Here is a 23,688-nt window from a genome sequence, read left to right as displayed (position 1 = left end):
CAATTCTTAGTGCATTAAAAACAAGAGCGTAACTCTTTCTTTATTTAATTCTCAATGGAAATTTTTTTTATTACAAATAATGAACAAGAGCTGATCTGCAGCCTTTTTATTAACAACAATAACAGAACTAATTAGTAACTCAAACTTAATGTTGAAGATATAACACTAACCAACTTATTGTCCAGTTCATCACTTGAAGTAATGACTGACATTAATATGCTGTCTATTTATTAAGATTACGAATCGAACAAGCTTAAATCTTACGACATTAGAGACTTAATGGTTCCAACGACTGAGAAAAGCAGGACAACAACTCCAAGTACAGTTGAACTGCTTGTCCAAAGATCCTTGAAGTAAACTTGTTTGAGGATTGCCACACTTCGGTTCACTTTACTGATCTCGTAGTGCGTATTTAGATCTTTACAGAGACCAGAATAGAAGGATTTATCCTCCTTAATCTGCTCACAGAGTGAATTAACCAGCTTTATAACTGCTTTGTTGCTGCCTAGCAAGTTAACAATAATTTGTTTCTCAACCAGCAAATCCACATCTTCCACGGTATCGACAAGTTGATCCATCAGCAAAAAGTAACTGCAAATATAAGGCTCGTGCGGGTACAAAATCTGCTCCAAGGCCATGACATTTCGAATGAGACATTCTGTCTCATACTTCACACAAAACTGTGTAAGCTTCAGCTTCATATTTCTAAAACATGGCAAGTATTTGTGGGCCTCATCTCTGTCTTTTTCTATGACGTACTGTACAGTACCTGGAGGAAGTGGCCTGAACTTCACCCCTGCTGCCGTCAGCTTTCTTACGTCGTATTTACTTTTTTCAGGGACAACAGGGACACCATCATCTACCGGGAAGTTGATTTCTCCTGGAAACTCTGGACACAGAAAATACCTTACCAAATCAGTGAAATGTTTTGGTTTTACTTCCTTCCTGTTGGATTTTCCCCTACTGTAATCTTTAAAGAACTCCCAGGTAAGCGTAAGAAATCGAGGTTCAGGTTCGTCACTCTGATCTACAGAATTAGTATGATCACGGGGACCTGTCGAGCAGGAATTGTACTGCTGGTTGTCCCTGCTGGATTCATTTCCTTCCACATTTTGTTCTTGTGACTCTTTGACGGGATGCGAGCTGGGAGAGGCTGCAGTCATGGCAAACTTATACAGTTCTTCAAGAAGAGAATAAGGAAGCTGGTTTTCGAACAGTATCAGTTCGTGCTCTACAGCTTTCCTCAACCATTCTGATCTCAAAATGTAATCATTTTTATTGTCTTCAAAGTTCAATAAAAAGAGCTGGATGATGAAGCAGGCATCAACTAAAATTACGTCCACGCGAAGCTCAGTAGTCCCTGCATAACAGTGAAGAATGTCCTGTTTACGCTCTCTGATGAAGTCTTTCAGTTCGTTCTCGCTCTTCTTCGTACGTCGTTCACAAAAATTCTCATAATACATTTTCTTATAGGTCTCCATGTCCTTGAATTCTGGGTTGCCATGGTGCAAAGGGCCTATTGAAAGTAGTTGAGGAGTGTATGCTGCTTCGTTTGCTTTGCGGAGTTTCTTGGGAACCCTGTAGATGCACCACTTGTCAGGCTGCTGGGGCTCATCCGGCTGGCTCTCCACCATCCTATTGAAAGAATATTAGCTGTAACAATATATACACATTTTTTTTTTAATGTAGCAGAAGAAGTGACTTTAAGATATATACATATTTTTATGGTATAGCAGAAGAAGTGACTTTAAGATTAATTGCTGCTAAAAGCGGACACCATTGACACAATATATAACAATCCTCGCCATTCTAACTATGCCTTCAATTTGTTTTTTGTTTTTTGTTTGGAAAAATTGTGTTTTGTTTTGGTTTGATAATTTTATCCGTACACGGGCTCGTTTGGGAGTGCTTTGAGAGCAGTGAAAAGAGCTTCTAAATGGGTGAAAGCGCTTCTATCTTTTAAAAATAGTGTTTGGCAAAAATTGCAAAAGCGCTTTGGATGAGATCCAAAAGCACTTGGAGTGGTTTTGGAAGAAGCACATCTCAAGTGCTTCTTCTTAAAAGCGCTGTAGGACAAAAACACAGGAAGCACTGGGCTCCCTTTAATGAATCTTTTAAAATACCAAAAATATCCATATTTAATTTTTTTAAAGGCCAAAATACCCTTTCTTTATATATATATTTTTTCTCTCTTTTTCTCTCATATTAAAACCCAAAAAAGCCCAACAGACGGGATATGAGTATGCCAAGGCTGCAGTACCAAGAGTTAAGGCAGCAGCAATGGAGCCCTAGACCCACCTTTGTCTTCTTTCCCTTCTCTTCTTGTGACGTCGTGCCAGCTCTACATGAAAACAAACAGAAAAACATACATGAGCTAATAACAGGAGGCATATCCAACATGACCTAAACTACAGTTGGAAACGAAGAACTTGTACTAATGCACATTGAGTAGGGTATGAATGCACAGGTGCACGGTAGTCAATACATTCAAACCCACTAATTAATGAAACAATACATTCAAACCTCCAGAGGGTTACAGGTTAAGCATGGGAAAAATTACAGAGTTCAACTGAAATGGACCTTGTGAAGGATTATGATTTAACAACATAATGATTAAAAATTATACTTGGTGAAGTTCATACTTTTTTAAGTCGTGTTTTTATTTTAGGATCCTGTGAATTTTTATTCCCTATGTTTATTATAATATTTTGGGATTCGTTAAATTTTTTTTAAGTACTTTTAAAAGCGTTTTTACTATGTTAGCCAAACACTGAACAAAATATCGAAAGCGTTTTATGTAGTGTAAAAGCACTTTTAAATGTGACATCCAAACGACAAATTGCTTCTTTGTAGAAGCGCTTATGTCATAAGTGCTACTAGCATAAGCGCTACTGGCATAAGCGCTTCGGAAAGAAGCACTTCCAAACGAGCCCTAAAGGTTGACAACTTTATTGAGCAGTAAACTTTAGGGCCTTGGTAAGCTTGTTAAGTAAAAATTGAAAAAAAAAGGGTACTGTTCCAACAAATTGTGGTCTTGTCATTCCAACGACACCACGTTTGCACCTAAAAACGTATATACACATAAACAGTTTTAAGCACAGAATAGCGTGCAATTATTCCAATATCTGATTTCCCCACATTTACTAATACATAAGGAATTAAAATTTATGTGGGACGCACGTAACAACCTCCTATGTCACAACCGACGCACAAGACCGGAGGAAATTAGCACAGCGATATGGCTTCAGGATTTTCTAAAAGCCCAAGAAAGTTTGGAGAAGAAAACCACAAGCACCAAGTCAACCGCCCCTCCACATTGGCAACGGCCGCTACAAGGCTTGCTCAAAGCCAATGGTGACAGAGGATGGAGGGTAGATAGTACTGAGGGAGGGGTCAGAGCAGTTGTGCGAGACTGCAGTGGTTTTTTCGTAGCTAGTTGTGCCTTGAAGGTCGACAATGTTTATTCTGCCATACAGGTGGAAGCTATTGCAGCTAGAGCTGGACCTATTTTGCGAAGGAAAGGGGTTTTACATATATTGTTTTTGAGAGTGATACTCTCTAGATCGTGATGGCTCTCAAGAATTATTCTATTGATAGGTCTTTGATTGGCCCAATTATGGAAGATAACAAGAGGCTTTTGTCACAGATTACTGGGGAAGGTTTTATCCACATCCGTCACACAACAAATAGCGTGACTCACCGTATGGCTTGTTTCGCTTTACATATTGGGGCTTCTCTAACTTGGTTTGAAGAACCCCTAGACTTTATTTCTGATGCCTTATTTGAGGATTGTAACTATTAACTTTTTTGAGTAGCTTAATAGGGGACTGTGAGCCTTCTCTATTCCAGTCTTTATGTAGAGAAACTTACCTAACCCTAGGGATGTGGGGCTTCTCAAAGCCAGCATACATTGAGGCCTCAAGGCATCGCCCAACCTTTATGTACTTTTGGTTATTTTCCTATCAATAAATTACTATTGTTTCTCCCAATTTTTTTTATATGGGTTCTATATTAAAATCTGTAACTCAGTAAATAAATTAGAATGATTAGGAGCAATAGTTGATGTCACACCACGACCCAATTAAGTAGTTTATTTAATTATTTAATTGTGAAATTACATTTTTGCCTTTGGGGGTAGGGGTACTTTAGTCACTTTTGATTTCGGAATGATTTTGGGGAATTGAGTAGCACCGTTGCTAAGAGCTCGTCGATATGAGTTCGTGGACAGGCGACATACTCAATTCCGAGTTGTAATAAACGCGTAAAGGTCTGAAAATTGAAAGGACACGTTGGGAATTTATGAAATTATTCAGAAACCTTAAATATCCAGCTTTTCACCTTCTCGGCGACGCCACACTGCTGTCTGGCCACCTCCTCCAACGAGACATGTCGGAAAATGACTGGCTACTTTCGGCGACCATGTTTGGGCCAAGATCCAGCCACCCAAGTTCGGCACAATGCTGTTTTGAGTTCCAAAAGACTGACGATTTCCATGGTTTCAGTTGTAGTTTTCGTCGACTTCGGCGGCTGTTCACATCGATCCAGGTATGGATTTCGATCCTCTCCTTGTGCTCTTGTTGATTGTGTACATGGTTTGAGTTGATTTGAGATTTGAGAGTTTGATTTAGACACCCTTAGAGGCTGGCGGTTTTGACCATGTTTCGGGCACCTCCAGCCACTTTTTGGTAAGGGTCCAAGAACTAAAAATGCTCTTCTAGTTGTGCTTGAACTGTGGGTATAGGTATTGCTCGGTGATTTGAAGATTTTTCGTCAAGCCACCCACAGCTGCGAGAGACGAGTGGCGGCGTGTGAACCACCTTGTGGCGGCCATTGTGTTCTAAAATCTTCCCCATGTCATCCCGAGCATGACGGTATACTTGGATTTGAAGTTAGTCACCTTTTGACTATCGAACATATATTATACCTATTATGTGATATCCAGGTTTGATAGGTTCGAATCGTTCAATCGGTTCCAATTTCAATTATGTTGTTCCATGTACCTCTAGGATCTTGTAAAAACTTGCGGATAGAGAATTGTAGTATCGGATATTCGTAGTAAATGATTATAGGGTTAGGCGAATTGATCGTCGTCCAATCGTGTGATTGGCTTAAATCCGACCGCTCGATTGAGACCAAATATTTGGGACTTATTTTGTAGATTTTGTTGGACCTATAGAAACTTTCGAATCGGAAATCGGAGGTTGTGGGCCTCGCGGGCCTGGTTGACCAATATGAAAAGTTTGACCACTTGGTTGACCATGAGTCTTCCGAGACTGTCTCATCATTCGAGAAGTACTAGAATGACCCTATAAGCCTTCTTAAAAGGTGTGCTTACTTTGAGACCCGAAAACTAGAGTTATGAGTTAAAGTTTGTTGTGGGGTACTTTTATTAACGAAGTCCGTTTATCCTCTCAAATAGGTATTCATTCTTAGCGTACTCCACAGGAAGAGCCCTCTCACAATTAAGCAGCATTGGACTTGTTGTGAGTGGACATTTGTTTTTAAATGAGCATTGTTTTTCAAATATGGAATTGCTTGTATAAATGTGATTTGATTCGAAATTGGTTTATTTTGGGTTAATGAGGTTATGAGATTTTATTATCGGACTAGTCTCGGCTTTTAAAATGTGATATGGAATTTCTAGGGAGTATTATTATTATTATTAAAGTATATGGATTTGAGTTTCGGACTCTGGTGATTTTGGATTTGGTGATATTGGGTTTGTTTATGAAAATTTGAACATGGGATTTTGGTTCATATGGTTTTGGAATTTTAAATATGGTGTATTGGATTTTATTACTGTTGTCCTATGAGATTCTAGGAGGTTGTTATATTTCCTAACCATATGAATATAGTATTTTGGATATTATTGAAATCGAATGGGTTTATTTTAGTTTTGGTGTTTTTCTTGATTATGATTTTTTATGGTTTTCATAAAGAATTATGGGTGTTATTTTATTATATATATATATATTTATGTTATTTGGAAACGTATTTTTCAAAATTGGAATTATGGAATTACATGTAACTCCCCTTAGTTACAATGGATACCCAGATACATTAGACATGCGGTAACTCTTAGGAGGTGTGTCGGGACCCGGGCACCTTTGACAGGGTGTAATGTAAGGCCCTTGATAGGGCTGTCTACGAAGAATTTGACGGGGTGTACCGTAGAGTCCGAGAATTTGAGAAGTATTAATTAAATGGTTTTCCTTATCGTATGTCATGATATGAAATTTTACTGAACTGAAATATTTTCTAGTATTGGATGATATTTCTGTACGTTTACTAAAGATATCTATTGCATGGTGTTTTGGGCACTATTTTCTAAAACGGAGGGGGTTATTTATGTTGAATATAAATTATGTTTAACCCTTTGTTTTCGTCTACTCACATTTTCTGTTTTGTGCCTCCAGGTTCTAGGCATCTGAGGTTGAGACCACCATGTCGAGAAATCATTGTTGTCAACTCCGTAGGAGTGTGCTACTATCACTCTCTACCTTTTATTTTCCTCGGAGTGCAAACTAAATCTCTAGTTGCTCTTAGCTACTCATTTTTAAGTTCGGGTAGAGGGCCTGAGGCCCATTTCAATAGTCTTAACTGTTGTGTGTGCTTTTACCTTGTGCATGGTGAAAATTGGGATTATTTCTGTGCTGATTTATAGGTACTGTAAATTGGGAAATTACAGGGGTGACTGCCGAAATTTCGGCAGAAGTCGAATTGTCTATCAGTTTAAATTAGGGCTAAAAAAACGTTTTGGAAAAGTGGGCTCGACATCAGTTAAATGCCGGACGGGAAGCAGGGTTCGTCACGGATTCCAAGGGAGAATCCGGGGTGGGTCCTATCAGTTGATCTCTCTCCCATTCCTCTCACATATTCCTAAACTTTCTTAATTCATAACTTCGTCCATTCCTAGTAAGTAAACATGCGTCTTCATCCAAGTTGATCTCAATATTTAGGTCTATATTTACAACTGTCCACTTTAAGGTCCCTTTCTTAAATCATTTTGCATCGCCTGTTTGGAAGTGCTTCTAGAAGGGCCAAAAGCGCTTTCTGATAACTAAAAGCACTGCGGACAACGTTTGGCAGAAAAGTTTAGAAGTGCTTCTGGGTCATAGAAGCTCTTCCTGTAGAAGCACCTACTATGTGCTTCTCTAGGAAGCACTCCCAAGTGCTTTTCCACGAAGCACTTTAATTTTTTATGAAAATTCAAGATTTTTATAATAAAAGCGCTTTTGTTAGAAGCGCTTATGAGCTGAAGTACTTCCTAGAGAAGCAGTCCCAAACGAGCTAAGTCGAAGACCATTCAACATTTAACTGTAGTTAAAGAAATCAATGAGGGTTTAAGCTACAAAGAAATCAATGAGCACATTATGGCTAAAAAGTTTTCGATTTGACTATTTTTCTTATACGATGGTCCTTGATTCGAACCTAAAAATGAATAATTTTGATCACAAGACCATGTTGTCGTCGTTGTGGGGAGTGAAAAAACAAAAACGAAAAAAGGGCAAATGACTAGTGATGGGAAGCCCTCAATCAGGCAAGGCGACCGCTTACGACCACCAATTTATATAAATATCTATATATACCTACCTCGCATGTCACTATATATAAACATTATATTATGTCCAATAATTCAATCCAAAATTAAGAAGAGCTTAGTTATAAAAAAAAACCCACTTATTCAGTAAATTCATAGTCTAAGCCAATTAACATAATTGAATAAAATTAAGAAATAAAATACATTGAGCCCAATTTCACATGTTTGACTATGAAAAAGAAACTTCCTGATGACAAACACTTATTCACTTTACCCATTCTTTCTAAATGATTCAATGAAGGCTAAAGTCCGAATTTTTAACAGGTATGATTGATGATTTCTTTTAGTTTTGAATTTCATGCTTTGTTTTATGGGAAATTAGTCTAGAATTTTCATTTTCAGTCAAGATTCACAATTTTGAAGACTGTTATGGTGTGTATATGTAAGTAAATATGTATTATTATACTAGAATTTGTTTATCTCTTTCTTATTGTGTACAATGTGAATTACATATTGTCTTTTTTTTTTCTTTTTCTATGTTACAGTCCTTTTTTTTTTGTGGCCAAAATTAAGAAGGGGAGAAACTCATGCACACATGTACCATGAGAACTTAAACCTAGGACCGCTTGAGAACACACCAAAGACTTAAGCCAATCCAACTATCACCTTATTGGTGTTATAGTCTTAATTTTGAGTTCATTGTTGAAACAAAAAAATTTATGTGTTCAAAAAAATTGGCATTTATGTCTTAATACATCCAGCAAGCCTTAAATTAGAGGCGAAGGTAGTGTCCATGTGAAACATGAGTTCCCTAGCCAGATGATATGTGGAACAAAAGGTTGAAGAATTTTTAGAAATATAGCAATTTCGTAAAAAGCGACTGGTCGCTTGAGGGAAACAACCGGTCGTTTTCAGGCAGATTCATCAGTGATGCTTGCTATATAAAAATGAGCTGCCGGTCATGTTCGAAAACAGGTCAGTTCATGTCTGGGGTGCGATTTTGAAGCACCTTCAGTCATGTGGTGTGCCTCTTGATTCCTAAGTGTTTGAAGTATGTATATCAATGTTAGAAACACTTCATATACATGATTAACATAAAGACACATTCTTTCATGAAGAGAAGTGTCTTCATTGGTACCTCTGGATAAAGAGGTACAATTCAAGAGATGTATAGTTTCTGAATTTGGAGTTAAACCAATTCAGAAAAAACACCATATACATCAACAAAGATATGGATATAATCCAAGAAAGATAAAAGTTCAATCCCAATTATTCTCCATCTAGTTTCACAAAAGTAAAAACATGTAGAGGTATTTTCTGTAGATTTAGCCTCTAGGAATCTTGAATACCCATGTTACAATTCTAAAGTGTGTATGGGTTTGTCTTTGGTTGTGCAAGATATTGACAACATGTAGTTTAGGCTAGGTTTTCGTTGTATCCACATGGCTTATTTGCTTAACCCCTTTGCATAGACACTTCTTCCATTAAGCCATAACCCACTGACCTTTGTAGACACAAACAGAAACAAGGAAAAAAAAAATAGACCTACTTGAAATTGACAAACAGGAAATGTTATTTCAATGGAACTCATATCGAAAAGAAGACTTCCATTTGTTGCATTTGGCTTCCAAGTTTGAAGGGATAAAATCTGTTGGTTTCAAGTTTGAATTAAAAAAAGACTTCAATCTGTTCAAGCTCTATAAAAAAGAGCAACATTAGATCATGTTGGCGAGTCCTTACTTAGTTAGGATTTTGGTTCCTTATTTCATTAGAATTTTGGTTACTTTCCAATTATTATTTAGTCCTATTGTAATAGAGATTTACTTCCTATTGTAATTTATATATATTTCCTATTTTATTTAGGGTTAACATATCTTTGTACTTGTATAAATACCTCCATATTGGAGAAGAATAATAATATGATCGCATCTTAGCATAATTGAATATTTACCCTACTTTGTTTGACATGGTATCAGAGCCTAGGTTTTCTTGTGACCTGTGTTTGCGTTCTCCTTACAATTTAAGTGCTTTCCTCTGTTGTGAATTAATGACTAACTCACTGCCCTTTTAAGATCTTGTTGTTGATGGACTTTGGACAAAGAACTCAATGATGGATGAGTCTTACACACACACACAGAAATTAACCAAGCACAAATGACACAAGTGTTTATAGAGGTTCAGCAAATTGCCTACATCCTCTTTGGTGATCACCTTGAGAAATTTCACTAATGAAGATATGTTACAACTTTGGTTTACAAAGGAAACCCCCTTAGAACACTACCCTCACAATCTGTTTCTCTCACACCCTTGCTCAACACCTTGATACACTTAGAGAACTCTCTTGCTCTCACCTTGGTTTTTCTGAAACTCTCACTTGAAAAAAAAAACTCAATTGTTTTCAGCTTTTGCCACTACATATGTTCAACATGCTTTCTCCCTTGTGTTATCTTACTTCATCCCATTACCTACACAAGCCAATGGACAAGAGATAGGATATCTGATTGTCCTCCACGTTCTTTCCTTTTAGTCACCACTTAGACTAAGGGTCAGATCAGGTAGATAATACAATCCCACTCAGCCACCTCCATTAAACCAGAAAATGGAGAGGAGATTATTCAAAATAAGATAACCAATTAGCCATGAGTGCTCTCCCAACTATCCAGCAAGTAGTCAACCCTCATTTACCTCAGAAGTGACCCATTAAGCACCTGCAAACTTGTGGAAAGCGATAGCCCTTGAAAAGACAGTTGAAAATACGTAAGCAAAACATCACAGCACGACTGGGACGACCAGTCGCCAGAATTCTTTTCCTCCAGACTTTGAATCTGCTCAGGACGATCGGTCGCAAATGTCATGTGACCGGTCGCTTGTGCTTCCTGCGACCGGTCGCAAAGAGATGGCGACCGGTCGCTCGTCGATTTCGCTCCAGACTTCGAATCTGCCCAGGACGACCGGTCGCAAATGCCTAGCGACCGGTCGCTTTTAGGCAAATTCAAAATCTTCCTTTCAACGCCAAAACCAACCTTGTATCCTTAGGTGAGCCATTTTTCCAACAATCTCCACCATGGCGAGCCTAAGACTCCTTGTGGATATCATTGCCTTCCAGGACATCTGTAATGTCTTGAGAATCGTCCTGATAACTCTCAAGAACTCCACCTCAATCTTTAGCATGCAACAAGATTGAGCAAGCTCAAACAATGCTTGAACTTTGCTGTTGTGACTGGCTTTGTTAGGCAATCTGAAGCGTTCTCATTCGTATGAACCTTCATTACTGTGATGTCTCCATCATTCACCCAATCCCTTATCCGGTGGTATCTCACATCAATGTGTTTGGACCTTCATTATTGTCGTTGCCGTTACCTCTACTACTGTCGTTAATGTTACCATTGCCGCTATTGTTTCCGTTGTTGTGGTCATTGCCGATGATGTTACTGTGTTTTGATCTGTCTCTACCCTAACCCTAGAGACTACCTATTTCCGTTGCACTATAAATCTAGCTTATAATCCTAGTCTGCCGCCGTCGCCGTCTACCTTGCTACCGTCATCGTTGCCTACCTTGCTATTGTCACCGCTGCTCATCTATTCCGCTACAATTTAACCACCTATCTGCCATGGCTGATTCTGCTACATCTCAGTGTTAGTCAGTGCATGTTTCTTAAATACCATTGATCATATGGCTCCATCGACCCCTTCTCTTCAGGGGGAGAAGGGGAGTGAAGAGAAGTTGTCTCTGCTGTTACTGGTGCCAATGCCAATGCCTTGTATTGCTGTTGATGATGCCTGTTATGTCTCTGTCTTGTTGCTCCTGCCTGTTATGGTGCCAGTATTGTTGCTCATGCCTTTGCTAGTGTGTTTGCCTTGCCTTACCCTATTTTTTAGGGTTTGGTTTCTGCCTTATCTTCTGCCGTGCTCACAGGGCTTCTGTGTTCTGCCTTATCTGTTGCCGTGCTCACAGGGTTTCTGTGTTCTGCTATCTGCCGTGCTCACAGGGCTTCTGTGTTATGCCTTATCTGCTGCCGTGCTCACAGGGTTTCTGTGTTCTGCTATGTGCCCTATTTTTTAGGGTTTGCTCTTGTGTTTTCGCTGTGAACTTTGCTTTATGTTGTCACTTGTTTCACTCGTGGTTGACGAAAAGACCTTCTCTACAATTGGTGCTTCTCAAATATGGTGTTCTGTGACTCGCTTGTCAAGTTGGGCGTGCGAAATATCTTTGCCCAACTTGAGGGGGAGTGTTGGCGAGTCCTTACTTAGTTAGGATTTTGGTTCCTTATTTCATTAGAATTTTGGTTACTTTCCAATTATTATTTAGTCCTATTGTAATAGAGATTTACTTCCTATTATAATTTATATATATTTCCTATTTTATTTAGGGTTAACATATCTTTGTACTTGTATAAATACCTCCATATTGGAGAAGAATAATAATATTATCGCATCTTAGCATAACTGAATATTTACCCTACTTTGTTTGACAGATCACGCAGAGGGAAGAGCATCAGAAAACTGAGGACAATAAGCTGCTGGCAGATTTCCACCGAAAGCTTGCAAGGTAAAAGAAATTTGCCATGAATTTCTTGTTTCTCCTGCATGCCACGAGACCTAGTCTCACTCTGAGATATATCCATGAACAGCCAAGAGCAAGTTATAATCCGTAAGGATTATAGGATGGTCAAGCCATCTAAATCTGAAGGCTTCAAGACAATGAGAGAGTTTGCTCCATGCTTGTGGGGATACCACGATGCCTTCAGCTTCCAAAACAAAAAGTGCCTTGAGCATCCAAAGCCACAAGATCGTTGGGTCTCTCCGCGATGTTTATAAGCATCTCAAACAGCAAGACCGTGAAGTCTATCTCTGCGATCAAGCATCTCAAAACAAAAAATTCAATATGTGGGGATTGTCATGAAGATTTCAATCATCACAAAACCAAGCCAAGTCTGCTACAACGCAGCAGCCAACAAAAAGTGCATGGCAAGAGACAAAAGGGTTTCCCCTTGATGATTATTTTCCGTTTCCTGGAGATAAGGCAGCACGACCAGGATGTGGTGGTGTGCCCACCACGGAGTCAAAAGCAAAGGAGGAATGCATGTAATTACCAAGCGATAATTACAAGCCTATGTATGAGGCACACGACAAATCAAGTTGTCTTCGTTAAAAATTGATGTCCTGAACATCAAAGAAGAAGAAGACAACTGTGCTGAAAACAAAAATAAAACAAAGAAAAATAAAAAAAAGGACATGGAACTCATGCATCCAAGTGTCGTCAAGCTTTTCGAAGTTTGGATTTCAGAAATTAGTCTTGCAATCAATTGCAGACAAACGAAAAAAGAAAGAAATAGAAAGAACGAACTGGGCATGCAATCCCAAGTTCTCCTTTATGGCCGCTACGACAAGAATTGTGGCTGAAGACAAATAATCATTTAAAAAAAGGCATTTGGTAGTGAATATACTGTTGAAGAATATAAATTCCATATCGGAAACTTGACTAAATAAAATAAAATATATAATGAATTGTTCAACTACTAATATTACCGAGACCATTTGTGATAAAACCCCACATCTACTGGGCTTTGTAAGTAGTTAAGTTGGGGACAATATCGGTGTTGCTAGTCAGGGACGGATCCAGGAATTTTCTTTCCAGAGGTCAACGTCTTAAAGGTTAAAAAATTTATATTCAAAATAACAGACCCATAAAAATAAAATGATAATATTATAATTCATAATTAATTGAAAAAATCATATTACAATTGTCCACGACGAGTTTTCATCTTGCAACTCACTTTCTTTCCAACTACCCACCACATCTCTCGAACTCAAACTACCCACATTATCCAAACTAGAAGTAGTTGATGAGAATTTTCTCTTAAAGTATCGTTCTATAATTGTATTTGAAATAACTCTAATTAAAGCATACAAACTAACAGATACAATCTATTCAAAAACCCCTAATTTATTCAAACTAACCAAAATAAATTCCCAACAACTAATAAAACAAAAAATGTATAAGAATATTCATTAATTATCAAACATAAAAACTAATTCAATTTATCAAGATATAATATAACTAAAGCATATACAATCTAATTAAAAAAATCCTAATTTATTCAAACTAACCAATGAGGATGTCATCTGCTAGGATTAGGGGTTTTTTTTTTTAGAAAAAAAAAAAAATTTAATTTTTGGCAAAAAGATCTTCATAAACACAGCCAAAATAGGCTAGCGCAACCAACAAAAGGAGAAGCAAGCAACAACCAAACGAAGCATAAAACAAAAGAAACACATGCAAAGCTAGGAGGCAGCCAGAAACAAAAGGCGCCAGAGAAAGCCAGCAAAAACAGCTAAACTGGTACAAAACTATAAAATTAAAAAAAGGTGGGGTGGGGTTTGAAAATGGAAAAAACAAGTGAAAACACATTTGGGGATGGGGAGTTATCGGGCAGTAGCTTTGCAGCCTCTGTTTCAGTTTTTTTTAAATTAAAAAAAAAATTATAACTTGAGCCAAAACTACGTCGTTTTGGCTAGGTTTTAAAAAATACATAAGTGGAATGACGTCGTTTTGACGTCGAAGGAGAGAAAAAATTGACGCGGGCTGAAGGAGGACAGCAGCAGCAACAAGACAGAACAGCAGCCCCTTTGGGGACTTTCATCAAACAGGTTGCAGGGGTCAAATTTCCACTCTCTAATGGAGGATTTCAGGGGTTGCAGGGGTCACTTGACCACCCTTGCTCCTCTGTGGATCCGTCCCTGTTGCTAGTAGTGAGCTGTTAGCCCATCTATCTGAAATTTAACATCTACCACATGAAAGCAAGAAAAGATTCAAGAAATGAATAATTCTAGAGAATTATTTCCTCCTTAAATGGAAAAGAAGAGTTTACAAAGATGGATGGTTATTTATGCATCGAATGAGGTACGATGCCTGCGGGATGAGATACAGGCCTGCTAGATGGTGTACGGGCGCTGCTGGATGGTGTACGACATTGTACATAGATAGGCTTGGCATGAGAGTTTGCTTTGATGTATCAAGATATTGAACTTGGCATGAGATGCTTGTTTGGTTACGGCAGCTCAATGTGTACTTGGGTTGTCGTAAGGAGATAATTGTGATGCTCCTTTGCCTGAGTTCGAAACCAGGCCCCAAAACACTCCGAGGAAATGTAGATTTTCAGGGAATGCTCTGGTTTTTCCCATTAAGAATGTGATGACTATGGTAAAAGAACTAGAAAGTTATGCTTGGCTTGAAGGGCTTGTGATGTGGGAGCTAAGTTTCCACAAGTTTAGCAAGAAAGAATGAGAGCTTCTACTGCTTGGGTTGGAACAAAAGGCATTGTAGAAAGATATGGGCGATCAGTGACTTTTGGGGTTTGGAAGGATATTATCATAAGAAAAAGGGTAGGGTGTAGACGTTAAGCCTGGTTTTCTGGGTGTTTGGGTGTTTACGGCAGTAGATTCCCTCACCCCGTCACCTACTCCTATCTCCCTTTTATAGGATTTGCGAGCTTACTTCCCCACACACGTGCACTCTAGTATCAAGCTGGTTTGGCCTACTTCTCCGGCTTCAAAGTGGTTGTTTCCTTTTAGTCGTTTTGCCTCCTAGCTGAGACGACATGACTTTTTCATTCTATGTAGGAGCTGGGCAGTTGGTTTATACGAGAGAAAAGATAAGGTAGCTTGTTTTGCTGTCGTATAGTTTGTTTTGGTGCCGTATAGTTGGTTTTAGTGCCGTGTGGGTACTTGAGGCTGGATATGGGTAGGTGTTGGTGGGGGATAGATGTGAAAACTCTTTTCTCTGCTTACCCATTTAATGACTCAAGAAAATGGGCCTGGTTTTGGTCCCCAACACAAAACTTCCACCTTTTGAACCTCTAATGGGCCTTTTGAATCTTGTAACCATCCACACCACAAACTGATCCACAAGCCCCAGACATGTAATTAAGTGGCTTGAGCCCACTTAAGCTTGTTGCTATATTTGACACTAAAAGGGAGTTGCTTGCCATTGAGTGTTATCGCATGCTTGTGCTTGGGCTATGTTGTATTACAGTGGCTTGGGCTTTGTGTTAGGTAATGCTTGACAGTGTAGTAGGCTAGGTGGGCTTGGACTTGTGAAACTTTGTAATTCTTACAAGTTTGCATGTGAAAGTGATAAACTCGTACCACCACCTCCCCACGTGCCAAATTATAGCCTTACTTAGCATGGCATGTATGTATCGGCTAGGCTGCTTTTATAGCATGATAGTGCATTGGTCTTTAAAATATGCATGGGCTTTTCTTGAGATTTTTTGGGCCCTAACAAAAGGTAATTCTAAACTTCTTCCTCACTTGGGAAAACCCTAGAGATCACACACACACACACACACACACACACACACACACACACACACACACACACTCATACACACTCTCCCTCTCTCTCTCTCTCTCTCTCTCTCTCGCCCCAGTCGAATTCCCCTCTTGCTCTCACACTCGTGGCTGACCAGCCCAGGTTGTCACCACCTCTCTTACCTACTTGGCTCCCACGCTACACATCTCTCCCGTAGAGAATTATCTCTGTCCTGTTAGTATTATTTGAATATTCCAAGACTATTTTACTGAATTAGGCAGCGGAGGGCCCTTGGCCACCATCACACCGGTGGTTCTCCGTTGATCACCATTTGTCTTGCAGGAAAACTAGCAGGGGAACGGTCTAGAGAGAAGATTCGTCCACGAATATTCTCTCGTGAGAAATTTGTACAAACATAGTGTACTTAGTTAATTTTATATTTTAATTAAAATATTTAGGTGTACTTAGATCATAGGGTGTACTCAGTTAATTTTAAAGTTCGTTTAACAACACTCTAAATTATAAGTCTTGAAAGATTGGTAAAATGAAACCCCTATTTGTTTGTGTAAAAAGTATACCTTAAGATCTGATCAAAGATCTGACGCTTGATCTGACTCCTCTTCGGGGGCATAGGGCGTGCGACAAATTTACGATTAGGCTTTGAACTACACTCCACGGTCTCCTTCGTTGACCTTTTTTCGTTCCTTAGCTCTTTCGTTTCTTCCATTGATTTGTCGTTCCCTGCAAGTGCAACGTAACCACATACAGCTTTGATAAGACAGATTTCAAATGGCCAATATCCCTCTGCCTAGTTTTACAAATTAATAACATCGCTTCGCTAATGTTATTATAATTGCTTAATTCTCTAAATTAATGTTATTATTATTAGTTACGTAGTTTCTTAAGATACATTAATTATATGTTGTTGTCATATTTCTCTACTTTATCAGTGTACTAGTTCAATTTGCAGTGTATGAAGTGCAAATAGTTGTATATATACAATGATTGCAGTGTACGTAAATCATTTAATTGAGGTCACACAACCCCACAACACAATCAAGTTAATTTCATTAGTTTTCTTTTGACAAACACGTAGATAGTTGAACAAATAAATGTATCTTAAATATTCATTCTTCGATGGAAGATTAACGGCAGTTGGTTTTCCTTTTACCAATGTTGCTTTAGTTTGTTCAATAAAGTCCAGAAACTCTATGAGTTCTCTGTCTTTTTTTCTTCTTCTCATGATTCTAGAAACTTAGTTGAGTTTGTTGGGTGTTTTTAGTCTCTTTAAAAGAATCATACCGATTAACGGCTAGTTTTTGTCTTTGAAAGTCATTGAACTAGATTTGGGGAAATTATGGTGGTTGAAAGCGGTTTTAGAAAAATTATTTTCATGGTTGCCATATTGTTATTGGGATGGTTCCCTTTACATCCTTTGCAGTTTGTTTCCTTTGTACTGTTTATTTTTATTGATATAATAAAATTATATTGCTTTTTTATCAAAAAATATTCATTCAAAGTTTCAATGATTTTACTAAAAATTTTCATTGTGTATCTTGAACCTTTCCTATCAAAAAAATATTCATTCAAAATTTCCATGATTTTACTAAAAATTTGCATTGTGTATCTTGAACCTTTTACAGACATATCAAAATATTTGTGTTTCTGTGCAATTAACATTTCTGTCAGAGCCAATATCTAAGAGCATTAACAATGGGTTCCCTACATCACCTCATTAGACAAATTTTAGGGAGGAATTGGAAAAATACAACTCCAACCATGCTCTCTATCCACCTCTAGGAGCTCCAAAATCTAAGGGGAGAGAAAATACTCCTAGTGACTCCCTATAATTTAATGTTGTTTTGTTTTATGCATATTTTAAACTTTTAACTAATGCTAACTATGTATTTATTTATTTTTTTTAAAAAGATGGACCAATTATATTGAATTAAAAAATCATTATAGTTTTTATGACTCCCTAAACTAGACAGTATGATTGGAGTTCAAATTTTATAGAGAGTTCCTAAAATAGCTTTTGTGTGTTTTTAGCTAACTTTTAACTAAAAAATAGGGAGCATAATTGTAGATGCTCTAATTTTATAAGACCTTGAACTCAGTTTTATCCATAAAGCATCCTAATTAATTCTGAAGATTTTGTTTGCATCTGACAGATAGTAATTGTTCACGTTTTTCATGTTTTGTTGTTGATCTTCTCTCATTCCCTAAGTTTAGGCCAAAGAAACTAGCAAGCTCTTTTGTTTTTCAAACATGAAGAAGAAAAGAAGAGCAGCAAATTAAACAAATAGTTTCGGCCGGACCGACTTCATAACCAAAATTGAAATAGTTTTGAGTTAAGTAAATGTGAGCAGTACTCTTCTGATCATAGCTGAAAGAAAAAGAGAGTTTAGCAAAATGAATGGAACCTGCAAAAATTTCGAAGCCTTGAGGCAAGAGACTTTGTTCCGCTAAACAAACACTTAGTTGTTCTGCTGGAGATCCAGAGAAACTCTCTCTTTCGTGAGAGCTTCTCTCTATCTACTTGTGGGAGCTTCCCTTGCAACGTGCAGCCTGCCTTCACTGGTGATCAATTCATCTACCAATATCCCTCCACCATACCCCCTACTTGGTGCTCCCAACAACCAGCAGACAACTCTTTAAATTTGATTGTACCTGTTGCAAATATCTACCAATCCCTCCACGGAACCCACCTACATCATTAGTCTCTCATTTAGTACAATCTTACATAAATTTAAGCCAAGCACACCTTGAATGAGTTAAACAGATTAATGGCGACCAACAACATAGTACCAAACTGTTGACCAGTAATTATTTCGGTCCCTTATTTAATTATTTAGATTAAATAATTAAATACAGCGAGCTGAAATTAGAGGCGGGCATTGGAACTGCAAATTAGACGAACCAAGTCTGAAAAAGCTGTTTTGACAAAAAAAGTCGACATAGGTCCAAAAATCGAACCAGACCGATTTGTAACTGGAAATCCACCAACCCATTCTATTTTTATCATAAATAATAGATTTATTTACATCAATTCCCCTTAAATTACAGTCAAATCTCACATTGCCCTCTCAAATTTAAAGTGGTTCACTTATTCCGCTTGACCGTGAGTGTTTTTGTAATTTCGTACAAATGAATCATTATCCACCAATTAAATGGGTGACATGGTAAGTGAAGCCCTCGCATCGGCGTGTGTGTGAGTTTGTAGATATTTATCAACCCTTTCATTAGAAGAGGCCTCCCAAAAAAAAAAAAAAGATTCGTTTATGTAATCCACACCCAAAGATTTTAGGCACCTAACCCCTACAAAAATGTTTATTTTAAAAAGAGATATTTAGTCATATACCTATTCTTAGCACTAAAATTATAAATAAACCATACATCTTTTAATTTTTATAAACAAACCCAAAAAATGATAGCTAGCCATATTGAATTTAATTTTGATTATTAAATGAGATTTTCTATTTAAACCCCACACTTCTCTTAGTTCACCCCATGTTCTAAGTTCACCCCATTTTTTAATTTAAATTTTCATAATTTCTAAGAAAACCCCACTGTCTTCCCAAACTACCCTTAAATACACCCCAAAAACTGAAAAAATGAGAAATAAAAGAGATTTTCTATTTAAACCCCACAATTTTCTTTGTTCCCAGCAGAAAAAAAACACAAACATATGGAACCCCAAACCCTTAGGTATTGTTGAGAGAGAGAGAGAGAGAGAGAGAGAGAGTGAGTTTGTAAATAGGAAGTTGGGGTGTGTGTATAGATATACTAGAGTTAATTATTAAGTTGGATGACCTTTTTTGTCTTTTTACACAATAATAAAACTTACAGCTTAATGATTTAAGTATTGGGGTGAACAAAGAGAAGTGCGGGGTTTAAATAGAAAATCTCTATTAAATTACTTTGATGCCCTATTGAGTGTTTTGAGCTTTTTATGAGGTTTTGGGATTGAGTTTGTTTTAAGAAATCAATGACAGTTTTGTAATTTAAAAAAAGTTAAAAACCTTTTTATTATGTTGTAAATGGGCTTTGGGTGTGTTTCTAAAGTTCATTTCATATAGGGTTTTATTTATTTATTTATTTTTTTTTATAATTTGGACTCCTATATTTGGTATAATAGTGAGTCTTCCTTTTAAAAAATCACAATCACTCACAACTTTTGCATAACAAGAATCTCTAGCTAAGATTCTTTCTCAGAATTCTCCAAAACTCTAAATGTAATATTATTATTTTCCTATTGCTAATGTTATTAATTACTTAGAATCTTGAGTGTATGGATAAATGTTTTTAATTACTTGAGCTACAAATTCATTGCTTATGTTTAAAAAAAATTATTGACTAACTATTGGATTATCGTGAGTATTATTTTGATTACTAACCCAACTTGCAGTGGATGACGTGTCGATAACACTAGTAAATCATTAATTAAGGTTACGTATGTTATATTCATTCAAATTCCCCTGTCCAATGGGAATCGGATAGTCTCAAACCCAAAATTTTGGATTTAGCCCAGAACAATGGGTGTATACGGATGGGCCAAATTTGAGTCGGGCAGAAATCTAGGCGGAATTCGGCCATTGTTTCCAATCCAGGCAAAATGATAGGCCCAGAAAGACGTGCTTGGATTGTGCGTAATTTTTTTTAACTTTAAAGGGCCCCGCTGCAAGAATTAATTTTTGTTTTTCGCCAGAATTTGAAGGTTTTTTTTTTCATCTGAACTTAATAGTTACCCTTCCATCAAACGCCCAAGAATTAATTTTTTATAAAAATCCAACGGCCCAAAACGAAATGCACGGACATAATTTTCATTAATCTAACCTCAAAAGTTATCCAAAAGTATATACCTACTTATTTGTTCTTAATTTGTGTGTTTGTCGTTTACTATTTATTATTTAAAGTTTTGTTTTAGAAATTTAAACCTTTTTAGGTTGAAACGATCATAAAAATAAATTTAGAGTCCATAAATGAAAATATAATAAACTGAAGAAAAATTAACCACAAAATCGTTTTTTAGTTAAATTATTTTGAAACAATTTAATATAAGCTGCGTACTCAAATTTAAAGTCTGCAGGGTTGGAGGAAAGAACTATTTGACTTTGAGTAATACATAAATAGTTGTATTTCAAAGGGAAAAATTTGAGTTTAGTTTGCCTAATCTATTCAAATTTCAGTAACTTAGTGAACAATTTCTTAGTAACAATGTTTGCTCCATACAATTAAGTTCATTTAATTTTCTTTTGCAAACTAGTATGTAGTTTATCAAATAAACGTATCTTAAGTTCCATGTTTTTCTCAAAATTTGCATTGTTTATGTTGAGCTTTTACCAATATCAATATTTCCGTTGCAATTTAGGTGTTTTTGAGTCAATTTTATCAATATTTCCGTTCAATTTTTTGTTTGAATACCAAAGAAAGTAGCTCTTGTTTTTTCAAATATGAAAAATAAAATTGAATTACTTCTGAGCTAATTAGTATGCGAGCAATAATCTTCTGATCAAATGCTGAAAGAGAAACAGATGTTAGCAAAATGAATGGAGTAAAGAACCTGCAAGTTCTTCTGCTGGTTGTCTGAGATGCTTGAGTCGACTAGGCCTTCAAGGCTTGTCATCGAATTCCTGAAAACAAAGAAGTTAAAGGAAGAGACTTTAGTTCAGCTAAAAAGCCAATACAAAAAATTAAAAATTAAAAGAAAAAAAAACTTGGTTCTGCTGGCGATATAGAAGAAGGATATGATGAAGGTTTAAACTTTACATGCGATCTAGAAGGAGGATCTGATGAAGGTTTAAACTTTACATTTGACTTACTGTTTAAACAAAGACTTGGTTCTGCTGGCGATATAGAAGAGATATCGGAAGGTTTAAACTTAAAGAAATGCTATGTTGAGTTATTGTGTCAATTATTGAACGAAAAGTTGCCCCAAAAGTTGCCTTTTATCATGTTGATGCCTTTTTTCTTTCTCTACTGTCGATCCTTCTTGAGAGTAGAGCGGGAGAAAGGAGAAGGCCAGGTCAACATCAATGCCCCGATTGGATCCTTGGCTCGCGAGAGGACTTGTTCAATTTCAGACAAAACTGAAAGTTGGATCATGTTGAAAACGACGGGAAAGCTTGGGCTGGCCTCTGGCAACTTGTTTCTTCTGGCCCGATCTATAGTTTGTGCAAGCGTGCCACTATTGGGGATGAGACTAGCCCAATAGACCTAGTATAGGCGATGTAAAATACTTTGTTTGATGAATTTGTGCTTATTCTAGACCTTTAATTAAGCCATTATGCTCCAAGGGGGGTACTGGCTCGGATGAGTTCTTTTGTATGCCTCAATTAAGAGGACTTCAATATTCTTTCAATCATGCGTCTATGACTTGGAAAGTACAAACGGTACCTAGCCAAACAGAAAAACCAGTGTTGTGGTCAATGTTCACTTGATTGGGTTCAGAAACTTAATTCGGGCCTAAGATAACCCTAGATTGGGATGAGACTTAGTCAATTCGGGCCCAATGATATGATTGGGATTTGTGTTCTCTGCCCGAGGAATTTGTTGGATGGTGCAGGTAGGGAATGCCTTCAAAAGCTCTTTGACTTTGTCTAAGGTACTGGATCATCCTTGGGTGTTTCGCCATGTACTCGCCTGAAGTTTGATTGGTGATCAGCTGGAAATCTGAGTAGATGGCAAACCTCTTGATCAATAGCTCCCTTACCAAAAGCATAGTCCAACGAGCAATGCTTCGTATTCTGCTTCATTGTTTGAGGCTGGAAAGCCCAGTGTGATGGGTTGCTCAAACAAAGTTCCATATGAGGTGTTTATGATGACACCTGCTCAACCTCCCTTATGATTTGACGCTCCGTCTACACTCAACTGCCACATGTCTTCGAGTAGGTCAGGTTCGGTGAATGAGGCCTTGTCTGCTCTAACACTTTCCCTGTTTTTGGTGACTAGATATTCTTCTTCGACTGAGTTATTTTCCTCGATCCAAACAAAGAGTAAGTGATATTTAGATTTGATAAATTTTTGGAATCACGGAGGAACTTGAAATTTGATTATTCGGATTATGACACCATATTGTACGGGGTAAGCTTCTAGAGAATCGTAAGTATACTATCTATAAACACACATATATATGATGCACCTGAAAAAAACAAAGGCCGCACCTTTCTGTTCTTCCCAAAACAGCATATGGTGAAATCAAAGTCATACCTGTCGCTGAGATAAAGGTACGTTAAGGTAGGAGGATGGGCGGCCTCATGTTTAGGGTTATGCTTTGGACTCTTGTCTCTTTTTTTTTTGGTCTGAGACTCTTGTCTTCTGCAGTCTCATCATGTTTAGGCTTTGGACCACTGTTGCCCGCATTCTCGTCAACCATCATCTTTTTGTCCCTTGCTTTCTATCTATTTCTGGCCATTGTTAGAAATTCAAGATTTAAATAAAACGAAGTTAATATCTAGAATTTTTTCTTGGTCGAATCTCCTATCTAATATCTTGATTTGATCTTGATACGAATAATAATGATGCAAAATCCATGTCTATATCAACTTTACCTTTGTGATGAATATTTGTTTTCAAATTGAAAAAAAAGAAGAAAACAAGAGTGAGAAAATGAAATATACAATAATAATATTACTTTCACATGGACTTCAAAACCGAAATTGAAATTCTATATATCGAGCTAATTAGTGCTAAATGGCAAGCATATTATTGTTCAGTGACCTAGGAACTCGTTTGTTACACAGGACTGTTTTTGCATGGACTATGCTTAGGAACTGTCTTGACTTGGCTTATATAAATACATATATTATATACGTATATATATACACGAACGAAC

The 23,688-nt window shown here is 37.3% G+C and overlaps 1 protein-coding gene across 7 annotated transcripts; it reads right to left on the bottom strand.

The window, feature by feature from the left end:
• Positions 1-80: 80 nt before the first annotated feature.
• LOC110761532 (UPF0481 protein At3g47200-like) lies at positions 81-21,836 on the bottom strand. 7 transcript variants are annotated; one of them, XM_021964016.2, is made up of 6 exons: positions 21,677-21,836; positions 21,418-21,487; positions 18,278-18,562; positions 16,433-16,595; positions 2,261-2,341; positions 81-1,635 (listed from the first exon to the last, which is right to left on the bottom strand). In XM_021964016.2, the coding sequence occupies exons 4-6, from the start codon at positions 16,579-16,581 to the stop codon at positions 261-263; spliced, it is 1,605 nt and encodes a 534-aa protein (XP_021819708.1). In that variant the 5' UTR covers positions 16,582-16,595; positions 18,278-18,562; positions 21,418-21,487; positions 21,677-21,836; the 3' UTR covers positions 81-260. The 7 variants fall into 7 exon arrangements, with proteins under 7 accessions (XP_021819708.1, XP_021819706.1, XP_088104532.1 ...); XM_021964014.2 differs by having other exon boundaries at positions 21,624-21,817; XM_088248406.1 differs by lacking the exon at positions 2,261-2,341.
• Between the last annotated feature and the right edge of the window lie 1,852 nt (positions 21,837-23,688).

Source organism: Prunus avium, chromosome 2, assembly GCF_965620075.1.
Source record: "Prunus avium chromosome 2, drPruAviu1.hap1.1, whole genome shotgun sequence".
NCBI classification, from domain to species: Eukaryota; Viridiplantae; Streptophyta; class Magnoliopsida; order Rosales; family Rosaceae; genus Prunus; species Prunus avium.
This window is presented reverse-complemented; position numbering and strand designations above follow the sequence as displayed.